Source organism: Theropithecus gelada, chromosome 14, assembly GCF_003255815.1.
Source record: "Theropithecus gelada isolate Dixy chromosome 14, Tgel_1.0, whole genome shotgun sequence".
NCBI lineage: Eukaryota > Metazoa > Chordata > Mammalia > Primates > Cercopithecidae > Theropithecus > Theropithecus gelada.
This window is the reverse complement of record NC_037682.1, coordinates 109,420,710-109,433,903: the sequence shown is the minus strand read 5'-3', so window position 1 is coordinate 109,433,903 and position 13,194 is coordinate 109,420,710. Positions and strand designations below refer to the sequence as shown.

The 13,194-nt window shown below is 51.3% G+C and overlaps 1 protein-coding gene across 2 annotated transcripts in view; it reads left to right on the top strand.

Annotated features, from left to right (window-relative positions):
• Nucleotides 1-13,194, top strand: part of TMPRSS13 (transmembrane serine protease 13) — a 28,353-nt gene that overhangs the window by 12,995 nt on the left and 2,164 nt on the right. Inside the window, exons 4-13 of one of the 2 annotated variants that reach the window (XM_025357100.1) lie at nt 1,630-1,752; nt 2,251-2,380; nt 4,304-4,396; nt 5,336-5,379; nt 6,118-6,280; nt 7,297-7,469; nt 10,315-10,413; nt 11,910-12,052; nt 12,204-12,356; nt 12,559-12,961. In XM_025357100.1, coding sequence (XP_025212885.1) covers nt 1,630-1,752; nt 2,251-2,380; nt 4,304-4,396; nt 5,336-5,379; nt 6,118-6,280; nt 7,297-7,469; nt 10,315-10,413; nt 11,910-12,052; nt 12,204-12,356; nt 12,559-12,633 — 1,196 coding nt within the window. In that variant the 3' untranslated portion in view covers nt 12,634-12,961. Of the gene's footprint in view, nt 1-1,629; nt 1,753-2,250; nt 2,381-4,303; nt 4,397-5,335; nt 5,380-6,117; nt 6,281-7,296; nt 7,470-10,314; nt 10,414-11,909; nt 12,053-12,203; nt 12,357-12,558; nt 12,962-13,194 lie in introns of those variants that run through there. The other variant, XM_025357101.1, reaches the window with a different exon arrangement.

The window sequence follows — 13,194 nt, the reverse complement described above, 5'->3', positions numbered from 1 at the left end:
GTGAAAGAGGCAGCACCAGTGGTGAAGGGTGGAGTGGACCAGCGCATGGAAACGTCTGCCGGCAGGGCTGTTGAAGGGGATTCTGAGGGAGGGGCAGTGTGCTGGCAGAGCAGGCTTTAGTGCCACGCAGGCCCTGACTCTGCCACTGACCAGCTGTGTGAATTCGACAAGTCCATTAACATTCTGAGCCTCCATTTCCCCACCTGTCTGACTGGGTGGGGTGATCACTGTCATAATGCACATAAAGGCCTCAGCATGGTGCCTGCTGTGACTTACTGCCCTGCCCTCCCTCCCTTTCCCACCACAGAGCACCTCGCTCCATGAAAGCCATGGGAATGACCCGTGGAGGGGCGAGATGGCACCCATGGGTAGGCTCACAGAATAGAACTAAAGCTCTCAGCGTGGTTTCACAGCATTTCCTGAAGTCCCCATAAGCTCTGCCAGGGAGGCCTCTAACCTCCAGCGCTAGGGAAGTGGCTTGACTTCTGCAGGTCACCGAGCAGCTACCTGGTGGGGTCAGGACTAGAGCCCAGGCCTCCCGACTCCCCACTCGGCCCAGCACCCTCTCCACTACACATCCATGTGGGGCTCCATAAGCACTCCAAGGGAGACTGCCCAGGCTTCTCTGGGGGTTGAGTGCCCAGGATGTGGGAGGAAGACCAGGGCACAGAGAGGAGGGGCCAACCCAAGAGATTAGGAGGGATTTGTGTCGGGACCTGGACGGAGCAGTCACACACGGGCGGACTTTACCCTGGGTGACAGAGAGCACAGTGGGCCCTGGAAGAGAAGCAAGGGGTGGCGCTGAGGAGCTGGTGGAGGAGGAGAGGCGGGGTGAGAAATTAGAACCTGGATCTGTGAGGCAGCCAACGGGAGGTGCCTCCAGGCAGGAGGGCCCACCACCGCTGGTTTGGAAAGAGATTGCCGTTAGAGAGGGAGGAAGTCGTGAAGCAGATTTGCACATATGGCTTGTAAAACTGTTTTCTTTTAGCTCCAACTTGTATATGTGGGAATCAGCCACCTAGAATTGCTGATTGAATGAAAAGACATTTAAAGGCATAAAGACAAGTCATGGGGAAAGAACTGAGCATAGGGGTGTCCCTTGTGCAGGGGAGAGGGAGAAGGAAAAACCCAGGAGCTTCTGAGACTGGAAGGATGGTCGCCTTTGAGAACAGACAGACAGTAGTTGCATGTGTGACTGTGAGGACAGAAATTTATCTGCTGTGACCCTGTGGAGCACAGAGAAGATGGGACGGCAGAGGGGTTCTGGGAGGGAAGCTCTGGGACACTGGAGGAGGTGGTTTCTCTGGCCACTGTGTTTGCCAGCATGTAGGGAGGGGAGTTCCCAAGGTGGTCCCCATCTCCACAGCACTCTCTCTCTCTCTTTCTCTCTCTCTCTCTGGGTGGCTGGCTGCTCGAATCTGCCTGGTGCTGCCATGCTTGCAGGAGCTTTCTGGAGCATTCCGGAGCATTCCTGAGCAGCCTTTCTCTCCATACAGATGGGGGACGAGAGCCCCAGAGTTCAAGAGGGATTGCAGGTCGGTGTCTCAGAACCCCCAGGGCCTTGGGCTGCTCAGTATCTCATCTCTGTGGAGCTGGTCGTGACCCAGCTGTCTGCTTCTTTTTCTCTAGTCCAGTTCTGGCGGGGCCACACAGGGATCAGGTACAAGGAGCAAAGGGAGAGCTGTCCCAAGCATGCTGTTCGCTGTGACGGGGTGGTGGACTGCAAGCTGAAGAGTGATGAGCTGGGCTGCGGTAAGGGGGCTGGGTGCGGGCGAGCGTATGCCTGTGCGTGTGTGTGTGTGTACATGTGCATGTGTTTGTGTGCCTGTTTGTATATATGTGTGTGTAGGCATGCCTGTGTGTGTATATGTGTGTGTGTGCGCGTGCATGTGTGTGTATGTGTGTATGTGCGTGTTTGTGTGTGTGCATGTATGTATGTGGGCACGTGTGCATGTATATAATCCAGACCCAACGATTCCCTGTCCATTGCCTCCCATTTGAGCTGATACACAGTTTGCACCAGTCTGCAGCACTCTGGTGACTTTGCCTTGGCTCTGTCCATGCTAGGCATCCTGGGCTTCTGAGTACTGGTTGACCCCCCATGACCCAGGCCACGTTCCTGGACTTTTCCCAGGCCTCAGCAAGGAGTGCCGTCAGGACAGGCGCTTCTCAGAGCCTCACTCAGCCCATCTAAGAGCTTGATGCTTCCTAGGTGCTGAGGACCTGCTCTGCCTTTTTCTTGCCCTGCAGTGAGGTTTGACTGGGACAAGTCTCTGCTTAAAATCTACTCTGGGTCCTCCCATCAGTGGCTTCCCATCTGTAGCAGCAACTGGAATGACTCCTACTCAGAGAAGACCTGCCAGCAGCTGGGCTTCGAGAGGTAACCCCCAACCCGGCCCCAGAGTCCAGGCTTCAGGGATGCCTCAGGCTCTTCATAGGGCCTCTCAAGCATGTTGCAGAAACGTTGTATTAAAAAGACCCTTGGGGACCAGGGCTGATCTCACTGGTTCTGGACACCCTCAAGGTATTCAGAGTCAGAAGCCCTGAGATCCTCTGAGTCTGGAGCAAATTGTTTTCATGAGGCCAACATAGTGATGTATAGATCTGCAATAGTATCGGACTCCTAGATGGTTCTTTGCCTCAAAGCACCCTGACATCCATTATCACATTCACCATCGCGGTGGTGGCCCTACGCCTTGGGTAGGCATTTGGGCAGATCTTTTCTTCTTATATTAGGGAACTAGAAGCTCGGGTTGTGCAAAGCCCTTCAGTGGACCTCGAGCTATAGCTACCGTGGCTTGAGCCAGACCTCATCAAACGGAGAATGAAATGGGCCAGGTGAGGCCAGGCAGAATCATAAGGATCTTTGGCTCTAAAGATTTTAAACAAATCAGGCAGTGTTGATGGGTAGAGGAAGGAGTAGGTGAGCAATGACTTTCCACTTTGAAGAAGTGCCTGATTTTCACACATCTCCATCCTCCCTCTTGGACTGAGTTTTCAAGATGGGTAGTTTGGGGTTTGTCAGTGTGTGTGAGGTCGTGGGGAGAAGAGTTTAAGATCTCACTGTGGGTTCTCTACAGAAGAAGCACCAAAAACACCTGGGGTGGGGGGTTAGGATTTAGAACTAGTTCTCTACCCCACCCCAGCCTGTCCAGATCCACAAAAGCGGGATCAGAGTAATCCAGATGGAAGACCATGGGCATCTTTTATCCACAAGTTGTGTGTGTGGCCTTATGCAAGCCTGAACCTCCCTTGGGCATTCAGGTCTTTGAACGCCACTTATTCAAAGAATATTCATTGAGCTTTTATTATGTGTTACATACTGTGTAGTACCTGGACACAAAGGATTAAGACAGGAGCCCAGGCTTGAAGGACCTCTAGTGTGGCTCAGTGAGACAGGCTTAAACCAATAACCACAGTATGATGTGATGTGTAATGATAAGGATGTGTGTGAAGCACCAAGGGCACACAATGGAGAGGGTGCCTAACTGCACTGGTGGAGAGAGCAGAGAAGGGAGGAACGGGCCCTCTGGGTAGAGGAGCCGCATATGCAAAGTGTCATGCCAGGGTGTCACGCAGGGGTGTACCATGTTCTAGAAATATACATAAATTCCATGTAGAGAGTAGAACACATTAGAATCACCTGCCATGCTTGTGAAAATGCATCTTGGAATCAGAATCTCTGGGATGAGGACTTAAAACCTGCTCAGCAAACATCCCAAGGTGATTCTTAGGCACACTGTGTTCTGAGATCCACGAGGCTTGCCCCGAGGTTGTCACGCTTTAATGTACAGCTCAGTAACCTGGGATTCTTTAAAATGCAGACTCTGATTCAATAGGTCTGGAGGGTGCTGCTGCTGCTTATTCATAGATCGCAGTTTGGATAGAAAAGGGCTAGATTGGTGTTTGTCAAACTTGAGTGTGCATCAGCATCACTAGAGAACCTGTTAGAACGATGATCGCTGGGCCCACACCCAGTTTCTGATTCAGAAGCATTGCTAATATTAATAACTTCCCAGGCAATGGTAACGCTACTAGTCTACACTCTGAGAAACGCTGGGTAGTGAGTGCATAGGGCTGGGGGTCTTGGAGGGGAGTTGGGGGAGATGGGGGCAGTGGTGGAATATGTGGGTGGGGCTGCAGTTTATCGGGCCTTGACAGCTGCTTGGAGGAGTTGGCCACCATTCAGACCATCACAGTCTGGCCTCTGTCAGCAGGGCTGGTGGGGCTCTAAGCCTACTGGAGGACTTGGGATGACCCTGTCTCCAGGGGACTCATTCTTCTCCCCTCTCCTCCCTTGTAGTGCTTACCGGACAACCGAGGTTGCCCACAGGGATTTTGCCAACAGCTTCTCAATCTCGAGATACAACTCCACCATCCAGGAAAGCCTCCACAGGTATGGTGGGGCAGGCAGGCTGCCTGTTTGTGAGCAGGGGAAGGAGTGTGTGGGAGGGGGTCTTTGAGTCAGGGAGCCCCCTTCCCTGGCTTTTCTGGGATCCAGCCTCCAGGAGTCCACCATGAGTGTTCAGGGGCATCTCGGAAACAGTCCTTATTCACCAAACTGCCTCCTGACTTAAAAATTACTGTTTGAGGCTCAGTGCTGAGAGCAACTGGAGACCAGGGGTGCCCCTGAGAGTTTGCCTGGTCGTCAGCGGCAATTCACGAACCTTGGGACCTCCAGTCAACCAGGTGTTTGAACTGAGAGCTGCTGCAGGGAGTGGACCTGGACTGGGGCGGGAGAAGCATCACTGGGGTTAGGGACAGGGTAGAGAAGCAGCAGTAGGGGACTGCCAGGTGCAGGCGTCAGGGACAGGGAGGGCCATGTGGGAAGCATCGGAGGTTTGGGGGCTCTGCCAGCTGGCATTGTTTGCCCTGCAGAGGGCAGAGAAGAAGCCAGGCTCCAAGAGAAGTAATGGTGAGGGAAGGGACGTGAATTTGCTGCATCTGGATGCCTGCTCTGTGCTGCGTGGTTTCTGCATCTGTGTTGAGGAACTGTGTCAGAGGAGCACCAGGCCATCTGTTTAGCCGTGAAAAGATGCTGGGACAATGAAGTCCGAAGTTCAAAGAACATTGATCTGGGCCAATGTCTGCAATCTGCCACAAGAAAACTAGTTGAGGGGATGAGAGTGTTGATTTGCACTGAACCACTGCCATTCTGGACAAAGCACTGGAAGGGAGAGTGTCACACGTGAAGGAGAAGCTCAGAATCTCCTGCTTCCTGTGCAAAGAGTAGCTTCCTTGGAAACAGGATAGGAACTGAGCAGGAATCAATCAGGAAGGCTTCCTGGAGGAGGTAGCTAATATACCCTCCCACTTTCTGTGTCTCCTCCTGCAGGTCTGAATGCCCTTCCCAGCGGTATATCTCTCTCCAGTGTTCCCGTAAGATATTCTTCTTCTTGGATTGTGGCCAATGTCGTGTGGGAGTAAAGGGCAGAGGGGCAGAACTCCTCCAAGGGAGGTGTTTGGCACTGGGGTTCAAGTCAGGAACAGTGTCTTAGTCAGCAGGCCTGCTTCAGGGCTGGAGTCCCTGTAAGGCACCGGTACACCCAGGATAACATTTCCCCTTCTCCTGACTCTGGCAGGGGCTCAGCCCAGCAACCTCTTATTCCAAGGAAGCGGTCTGAGTCTCCCGTGCATCAGGGGAAGTGTATTCTTCCTATGTTTAGAAACAATAGAGACCCCCATTATAATGCTTGTCAATTCAGGGTGACGTTAGAACTGGTCTGTGTTCCTGTGCTCCTAATGGCAGTCCTGGGACTTACCATCACGATCCCAATGCCTGGCACAATGCCCAAAGCTTGGGACACTTAGAAAGCATTTGTCAAATCAATGAAAGAATGAGTGAAGGAGAAGAAAGAAGAACCTGCCTGGGGTCAAACTTCCCACTGAATGATCCCAGAAAGCCACCCCACCATGTGGTGGCAATGCTCTCACAGGAACTGCTGTGTGTAGCAGATAAGGGAGCAAAGCTCATCCATGGGAGGGTGGGTGCCCTTCAGGACGGGGCTGCCTGAGCCTGTCCTGGCCCTGGGAGCACGGCAGAGGCATTCTGATCAGGAGCTCGGAAAGAACCCTGGGAAAAGCAGGGTTCACAGTACGTCTACTCCTTCTCCCCAGACTGCGGACTGAGGGCCATGACCGGGCGGATCGTGGGAGGGGCGCTGGCCTCGGAGAGCAAGTGGCCTTGGCAAGTGAGTCTGCACTTCGGCACCACCCACATCTGTGGAGGCACGCTCATTGATGCCCAGTGGGTGCTCACTGCCGCCCACTGCTTCTTCGTGTAAGTGCCTGAGAGGCAGGTGATTTGACACTGCCCAGGGTCAGGGACCGCCAGGAAGGACTGGCTGCAGACTGACTTGTTCGTGGAGGAGGACTCTGGGTGTGAGTCCAGCCCCCATGGGCCAGTTGGCACTGGTGTAGCTTGGGTGTTCACTTGGTCCTGAGAGTATGGATCGGGGGTGTTTGTTCTGAGCTAGGCCCAAGGATGAGAAAGTCCCATTGATGGCCCCAAGGGAGAGAGGCAGGCAGGAAGAGGGACTAGGAGCCGACCCCTGCAGAACAGGGTGAAATGCAAAAGGCTTTGGGTTTGTTGCTGCTTCCTGCAACTGGAACTCATAGCAGAGGAGCCCCTAGTTATCCCAGAAATTGAGGGCTAGGGATTGCAGAGAGAGCACTGTATCAGCTTCTAACAGTCACCAGCTGACCTAGTGTCTGGGGGCCCACAGCCCAGGCTGGTGGGCAGGAGAGATCTCTGAGACCAGGCCTCAGGGGCACTGGCCTCTCTAATAATGAGTTCAGCATGTTACTTTGTCCTGTCTGAATTTGCTGAGGGTAATAATACTGAGATCTTATCAGTACAAGCCCTTGACCCTGCCCGGTGAGTGAATCTGTGCCCCCTATCCCTAGTCTCAGCACCTTCTGCAGCCCTGTGACTTGCCAGCATCTGTCAGTTCACATCGAGGCCCCAGAGCTTCAGCATGGCAAAAGTCAAAGACTCTTATTTGATCCTTGGTGACTTGCAGAGGAGATAGTGGGGGGTGAGTGCCACACAGAGGTCTTACTCATCATTCCCTCTTTATTACTGTAAGGTGCAGAGCTGCAAGCTCATAATTTTTGAGGGGCTGTGGGGGATTGCTTTGGCTCCAGGGATAAGATAGAGGGTTCCCTCCAGAGGTCATTTTATCCATCCTCCTGCCTCCAAGCTGGTGCTCTGACTGTGGCTCCTGTAGGTAGCAGATGCTGCCAGTGAACGCTGCCAGGCAGGTACTGGACCATGCTCCTTTGTGGCTCTTGCAGGACCCGGGAGAAGGTCCTGGAGGGCTGGAAGGTGTATGCAGGCACCAGCAACCTGCACCAGTTGCCTGAGGCAGTCTCCATCGCCGAGATCATCATCAACAGCAACTACACCGACGAGGAGGACGACTATGACATCGCCCTCATGCGGCTGTCCAAGCCCCTGACCCTGTCCGGTGAGTGAATCTGCGCTCCCCGCTCTCCTGTCCCCCAGCCCCAGCACCCTCTGCAGCCCTCGCGCTTGCCAGCATCTGTCAACTCATATCTGGGCCCCAAAGCTTCTGCATGGCAGAAGTCAAGACTCTTAAAGATCCTTACATGGAACACTTCTGTTGTATAATTAGGGAAACTGAAGCCCAAGGGCTATAAATAACTTTGCTCCAAATGAAACATCTCACATTACAAATTGATGACAGAGTCAGGGCTTGGGTACTGATCTTAATCAATAGATTGAATTCTTTCACTGGTATTAACTGAGCACCTAGAGGCCGAACACTATGGTAGGCATTTTACACATAGGATTTCATTTACTCTTCACAACCAACCCTGTGGAGCAGGTACTATTATTAACTTCATTTGACACATGAGGAAATGGAACTTTACAGAGAGATAATTACCCGAGGCCACAAGTAATAGGTGGTAGCTCTGGGACTGGAACTAGGTCGATCTGATTCCCAAGCAATGCTCTCCCCACCTGGCTCTAGACTGGCAAATTGCTTACCCTGCAGTCGAGAACATAAGCTGAGTACACACTCAAACAGCTAATTGCTACAACGTTGTTGCCACGGACCAAATGAGGCTACACAAAGGAAATGCAGAAGTTCTCAGATGATCACTGTGGACAGGGGACCTCAAAGAAGACTTCATTCATTCATTCATCCATTCACTCATCTGTTCACTTATCAAATACTATGCGTCTACTATATTGTCAGTCCTATAGTACAGTTGCAAATAGAAATAAAATGGGTGACATACACCAAGATGACCAGTAGAGGTCAATTATGCGATGTTTTGGGTGAGCGGGGAGCTATGGTGGCACAGGCGGGAGCAACTAATCATCCTGGGGAAGCTCAGCAGAGGAAGGATAGTCAAGGTGGGTCCTGAAAAGATTGGAGAAGACAGGTAATGGAGGCTCAGGGAGGACCCTGAAGAATGGAGCCAGAGCCCCCTGGCATAAGCAGTTTTACAGGTGGGAAAGGGAGGAGGAGTACCGGGACTTCTGGAAGCCTTGGAGGACTCTCCGGTTAGTCTAGCCATTCTCGTGCTCTGAGCTTGAGAGCTAGTGTTTCCTCGCACATTAATTGTGGAGGCGGTGTCTATCACGAGTCAGAGCAGTTAGATCATCAGAGTGGGGTGAGGAGGAGGATCCCTGGGAAGAGCTCGGTTGGGCAGCGCTAGCCCAGAACCACGCCCACGCAGCGTCACTCCCACTCGTAGCCACGCCCTGACACGACACGCCCACCAGCCCTTCTGCAACTCCAGCCCTGTCGGTGGAGCCCTGGGCTGAGGTGAGGGATGCCCGCTGCCCCCTGCCCTGCCGCTCAGCACACAGGAAGAGCACAGTCTGCAGGACCAGAGCAGGCCTTCTCACCTTGTCAAACCCGGGCTGTATTTGGCTAAACATCCAAATCTTACCTCTCACCCACCCTCCACTCCTTAATATTATTTGGAATTCCAAAACTAAATAATTTCTAAAACCGAATGAAGGCTAGTTTCACATTGCGTATGCTTTTCAAATAGACTCTGATAGGCTTTTGGGCAGGAAGCAGACCCTTAGTCTGAGAATCACAGCTCAGATGTATGTACTCCTGTGGCCAGAACATGTGCCCTGATGTTTGGTTTAGAAATCAGTGCAGATTTTCTTAAACTCATTTGGCAGGTAGAGCACTAGAAGTCACAGTACTTTCGTTTGTGAAAGTTCACTGGTAAATTTAATTTCCCCATAAAAAACAGTGAAATATATAACAATGGATCATATATCAGTGTTACATGTTTTTAAAACTTTACATCTCAAAAAGGGGCAGAGAAAAGAAATCCTATTTTGCATTTTTGTTAATAATGCATGCTATTCCTTCATCTATTTTTTGTTTACTCTCTAGCAGACAAAACTAGGGTAGACACCAATGTTTAAAGCCTAATCCAATTTATGGGAGAAAAATTTAAAATCATCCTTCCCATCTACCCTTTCTGCCTTCTCTCTCTCTCTCTCTCTTTTTAAACATTTAGTGAGCACTGAATATGTGACAGGCATTATCTTAGGTGCAGAATACTGCAGTGAATATAACAAATGGTTGAGAATACTGCAAACATTCTATCAACTAATATTTTCCTCCTGCAAACTCAGGTGTGGTGGTCAATGCCCTGGTCGCCCTAGGGACACCAGTCCTCAGAGCTTATGAAGTGATACATAACAGTGACTTCTAAATATAATATTTCTGAGTGTGGGATCAAGTTAGCAGGAATTCTGTGGTCTGTGTCTCTAGGAATGCGTTTCCTGTTTGGAGAGATTTCTTACCTTGTGCTGGGCAAACATTTGGAGGGAGAGCCACAGGCCCTGGACAACCAGTGGGTACCCTCGCCAGACCAGGCTGGACATACTGCTGAGATGCAGCGGTCATAATATCTGGGTCTTAGCCTGCTGCTGTTCCTTGTTCTAGTGGAAAGACATGGAAGAGGCTCTGCCAGGAGAGACCCTCTTTGTGGGGAGAGACCCTCAGCTGCCCAGTATCAGCTTGTACAAGGGAGCTTCCAAGGCTTATGCATCTGACCACAGGGCAACCACTGAAATCAGAATGGCTTTCAGCCTCTGGTAGCCCCCAAAGGCTGGTGGGTTTTGATAAAGTGATGGAGTTTTGTGTCTGGTCAGTCCAAGGTTCTGGAGGATTCAGAACCACTCGAGAGTCAAGGATGAATGTTCTAGGAGCCTCCTCCTTGCCCCCAGAGTGGTTCTGCTCCTTCTTCCTCCCCATACTGAAAGTCTCAGCCTTGTTCCTTCACTGACATCTGGAGGTCTTGTTGCAGCTCACATCCACCCTGCTTGCCTCCCCATGCATGGACAGACCTTTAGCCTCAATGAGACCTGCTGGATCACAGGCTTTGGCAAGACCAGGGAGACAGATGGTAAGCGGCAAAGATGCTTGGTTGTGTGTGTGTATTCATGTGCGTGTGTGTATACATGAGTGCGTGTAAGCAATGTGTCTGGGTATACAGATGAGGGCCTATGTCGGTGAGAGTTTGGGTATATAGATTCATGGGCCTGGGTGTGAATATGTGTGTATAGACACCTGAGTATATGCCAGTGGGGTCGCTGTGACAATGCCTTCCGGTCGAGATCACCTAGAAAACTGCTGTGGTTGAACCAGTTGAGTTCATTGCTCATTGCAGTGAGAGAGAGCACACCATGAAGAACCATAGAGCATCTCAGCAACAGCGTGTCAGAGAGGACTGCTCATAGGATTTAGGTGGCTTGGGGAGGGTTCAAAGACGTAGGACTTTTCTCTAAATTGGATGGTGTCAGGAAGCAGGGGTTACTCTGTGACGGGGAAGCTTAATAACCTTATCTAGAGGCCGGGCACGGTAGCTTGCACCTGTAGTCCCAGCACTTTGGGAAGCCAAGGTGGGAGAATCACTTGAGCCCAGGAGTTCAAGACCAGCCTGGGCATCACGGCAAAACCCCATCTCTACAAAAAATAGAAAAATTAGCTGAACATGGTGGTGTGTGCCTGTAGTCCCAGCTACGAGAGGGGCTGAGGCAAGCGGATCACCTGATCCCAGGGAGGTTGAGGCTGCAGTGAGCCATGATCATGCCACTGCACTCTAGCCTGGGCGACAGAGTGAAACCCATCTCAATTAAAAAAAAAAAAAAAATTATCTAGGAGCTCTAAGCGGTAAGGAAGCAGCAGTCACTCATATTGGCCAGGAGAGGGGGATGTTTGGTACTGTTGTGATTTGCAGATGCCCTTGTCTTTGGCCTTAAACAAGATGATGAAGTGGTCTTGTTTTCACGTCATCCCAATCACAGAGTGCCTTGTCCTGTGAGATGGCTTACTTTGAGCAGGATGACCCCGCAGTTAGACTCAGGGCACTGCCATGCGTTGGGACTGCTTTTCCCTCTCTCCGTGAGGCAAAGCGATGACTGATCTGGGCACAGCCTTCTCGTCTGGTCTCCATACTCTACTAGCTGTGTGACTGTGGGCAGGTCACTTCTCCAGCCCCAGGCTTCCCCACCTGTAAATGGATTAATGCCACCTGCTCTCTTTAGGGCACATAGCTTCCAAAAACAAACAAAGCCATGTATCTGAGGGTGCTTTAAACGTAGGCAAGTGCCGTGCAACATGTCGCGTAGCCTGATAGGCTTGTGAGTGTGTCTGTGTACATGGATGTCTCTGTCTCACGTGCAGCGAGCTGTGTCTTGTGTGAGGGCATGTGTGCCAATATGCCCTGGGTGTCCAACCACAGAGGGCCTCCCTTGGGTCGGAGCCAGGCACAGGCATGGCACCCTCCATTCCCAGGAGGCTGTGATTCTAGGTCTTGGGGTGGCAGCTGGACCACCAGGAAGCTATCCAGAATCTCACTGGCTTTCCATCCTCTGTCTCCTCCACCCCACTTCACTGAAGACAAGACATCCCCCTTCCTCCGGGAGGTGCAGGTCAATCTCATCGACTTCAAGAAATGCAATGACTACTTGGTCTATGATAGTTACCTTACTCCGAGGATGATGTGTGCTGGGGACCTTCGTGGGGGCAGAGACTCCTGCCAGGTGAGGGTACCTGTGGGTGGGGCTCAGGTCCCAGCACCCTGGGGATGGGGGAGGCTGGGGTGTTGGGGCTGATGTGGGAATTGGGACCCCACCCTTTTCTGCTCATGGACTACCTGTCCCATCCTGCACATGTGCCCTCTCTCCCCTGTAGGGAGACAGTGGGGGGCCTCTTGTCTGTGAGCAGAACAACCGCTGGTACCTGGCAGGTGTCACCAGCTGGGGTACAGGCTGTGGCCAGAGAAACAAACCCGGTGTGTACACCAAAGTGACAGAAGTTCTTCCCTGGATTTACAGCAAGATGGAGGTAAGATCCCTGCACCAGGACACTGCACCCAGCAGACTGGGAACTTCCTAAGGTGGGGACCCTGGAGGAGCACCCAGGGTGTAGGCAGAGATCCCCTCAGCAGCCTCGTATTCGGGGGTATTCTGGACAGGGTCAAACGTGATGCCTGGGGTCAATCCCAGCTGCCTATGTTTCTTTCCCTGCTTTTCTTCCCTCAGAACAGAGCTCAGAGGGTTGCAAAAGGGTGGGCCTAGAGGCTGGGCAGGCAGTTGCTAGGCAGATATTCCCCCAGAAGTGATTTTTTGTGTAAGGTTGCAATGGACTTTGAAAACGTTTCAGTTTCTGCAGAGGATTTTGTGATAGTTTTTGTTATCAAGCATTTATGTATGGGAACCCGCTCTTCATGGCCTTTCCCAGCTCTGTTTGTTGGAGTTTTTTTAATTTTCTTTTTGTTGTCGTCGTTGTCTTTTTTAAAAAACACAAGGGACTTCATTTTGACTCTGACAACTTTCACAGCTGTCACCAGAATGTTCCCTGAGAACTACAATTCTTTCCCTTTCCCACTTAAAATATTTCAACAGCACCTCACTACTATCGTAAAAGAGTATAAAGTAATAAAATAAAAACTTCTTTTATGTTTTTTGACTTGCTTTAACCTATGTCCAGCCTCAGAAGTCATTGTTCAGGTCAAACTGAACCACAAACTCTTCGGTGTGTGCCTTACCTTGCCCTTGGCCTTTGGAATACTTGATCCACCCTAGAGAGTCCCCTCTCCCACCTCCACCCTCTCATCTTCCATTTTTCTTACTGAAGAACTCTGACTGATCTATCAAAATCAGCCATTTACAACCCCTGGAAT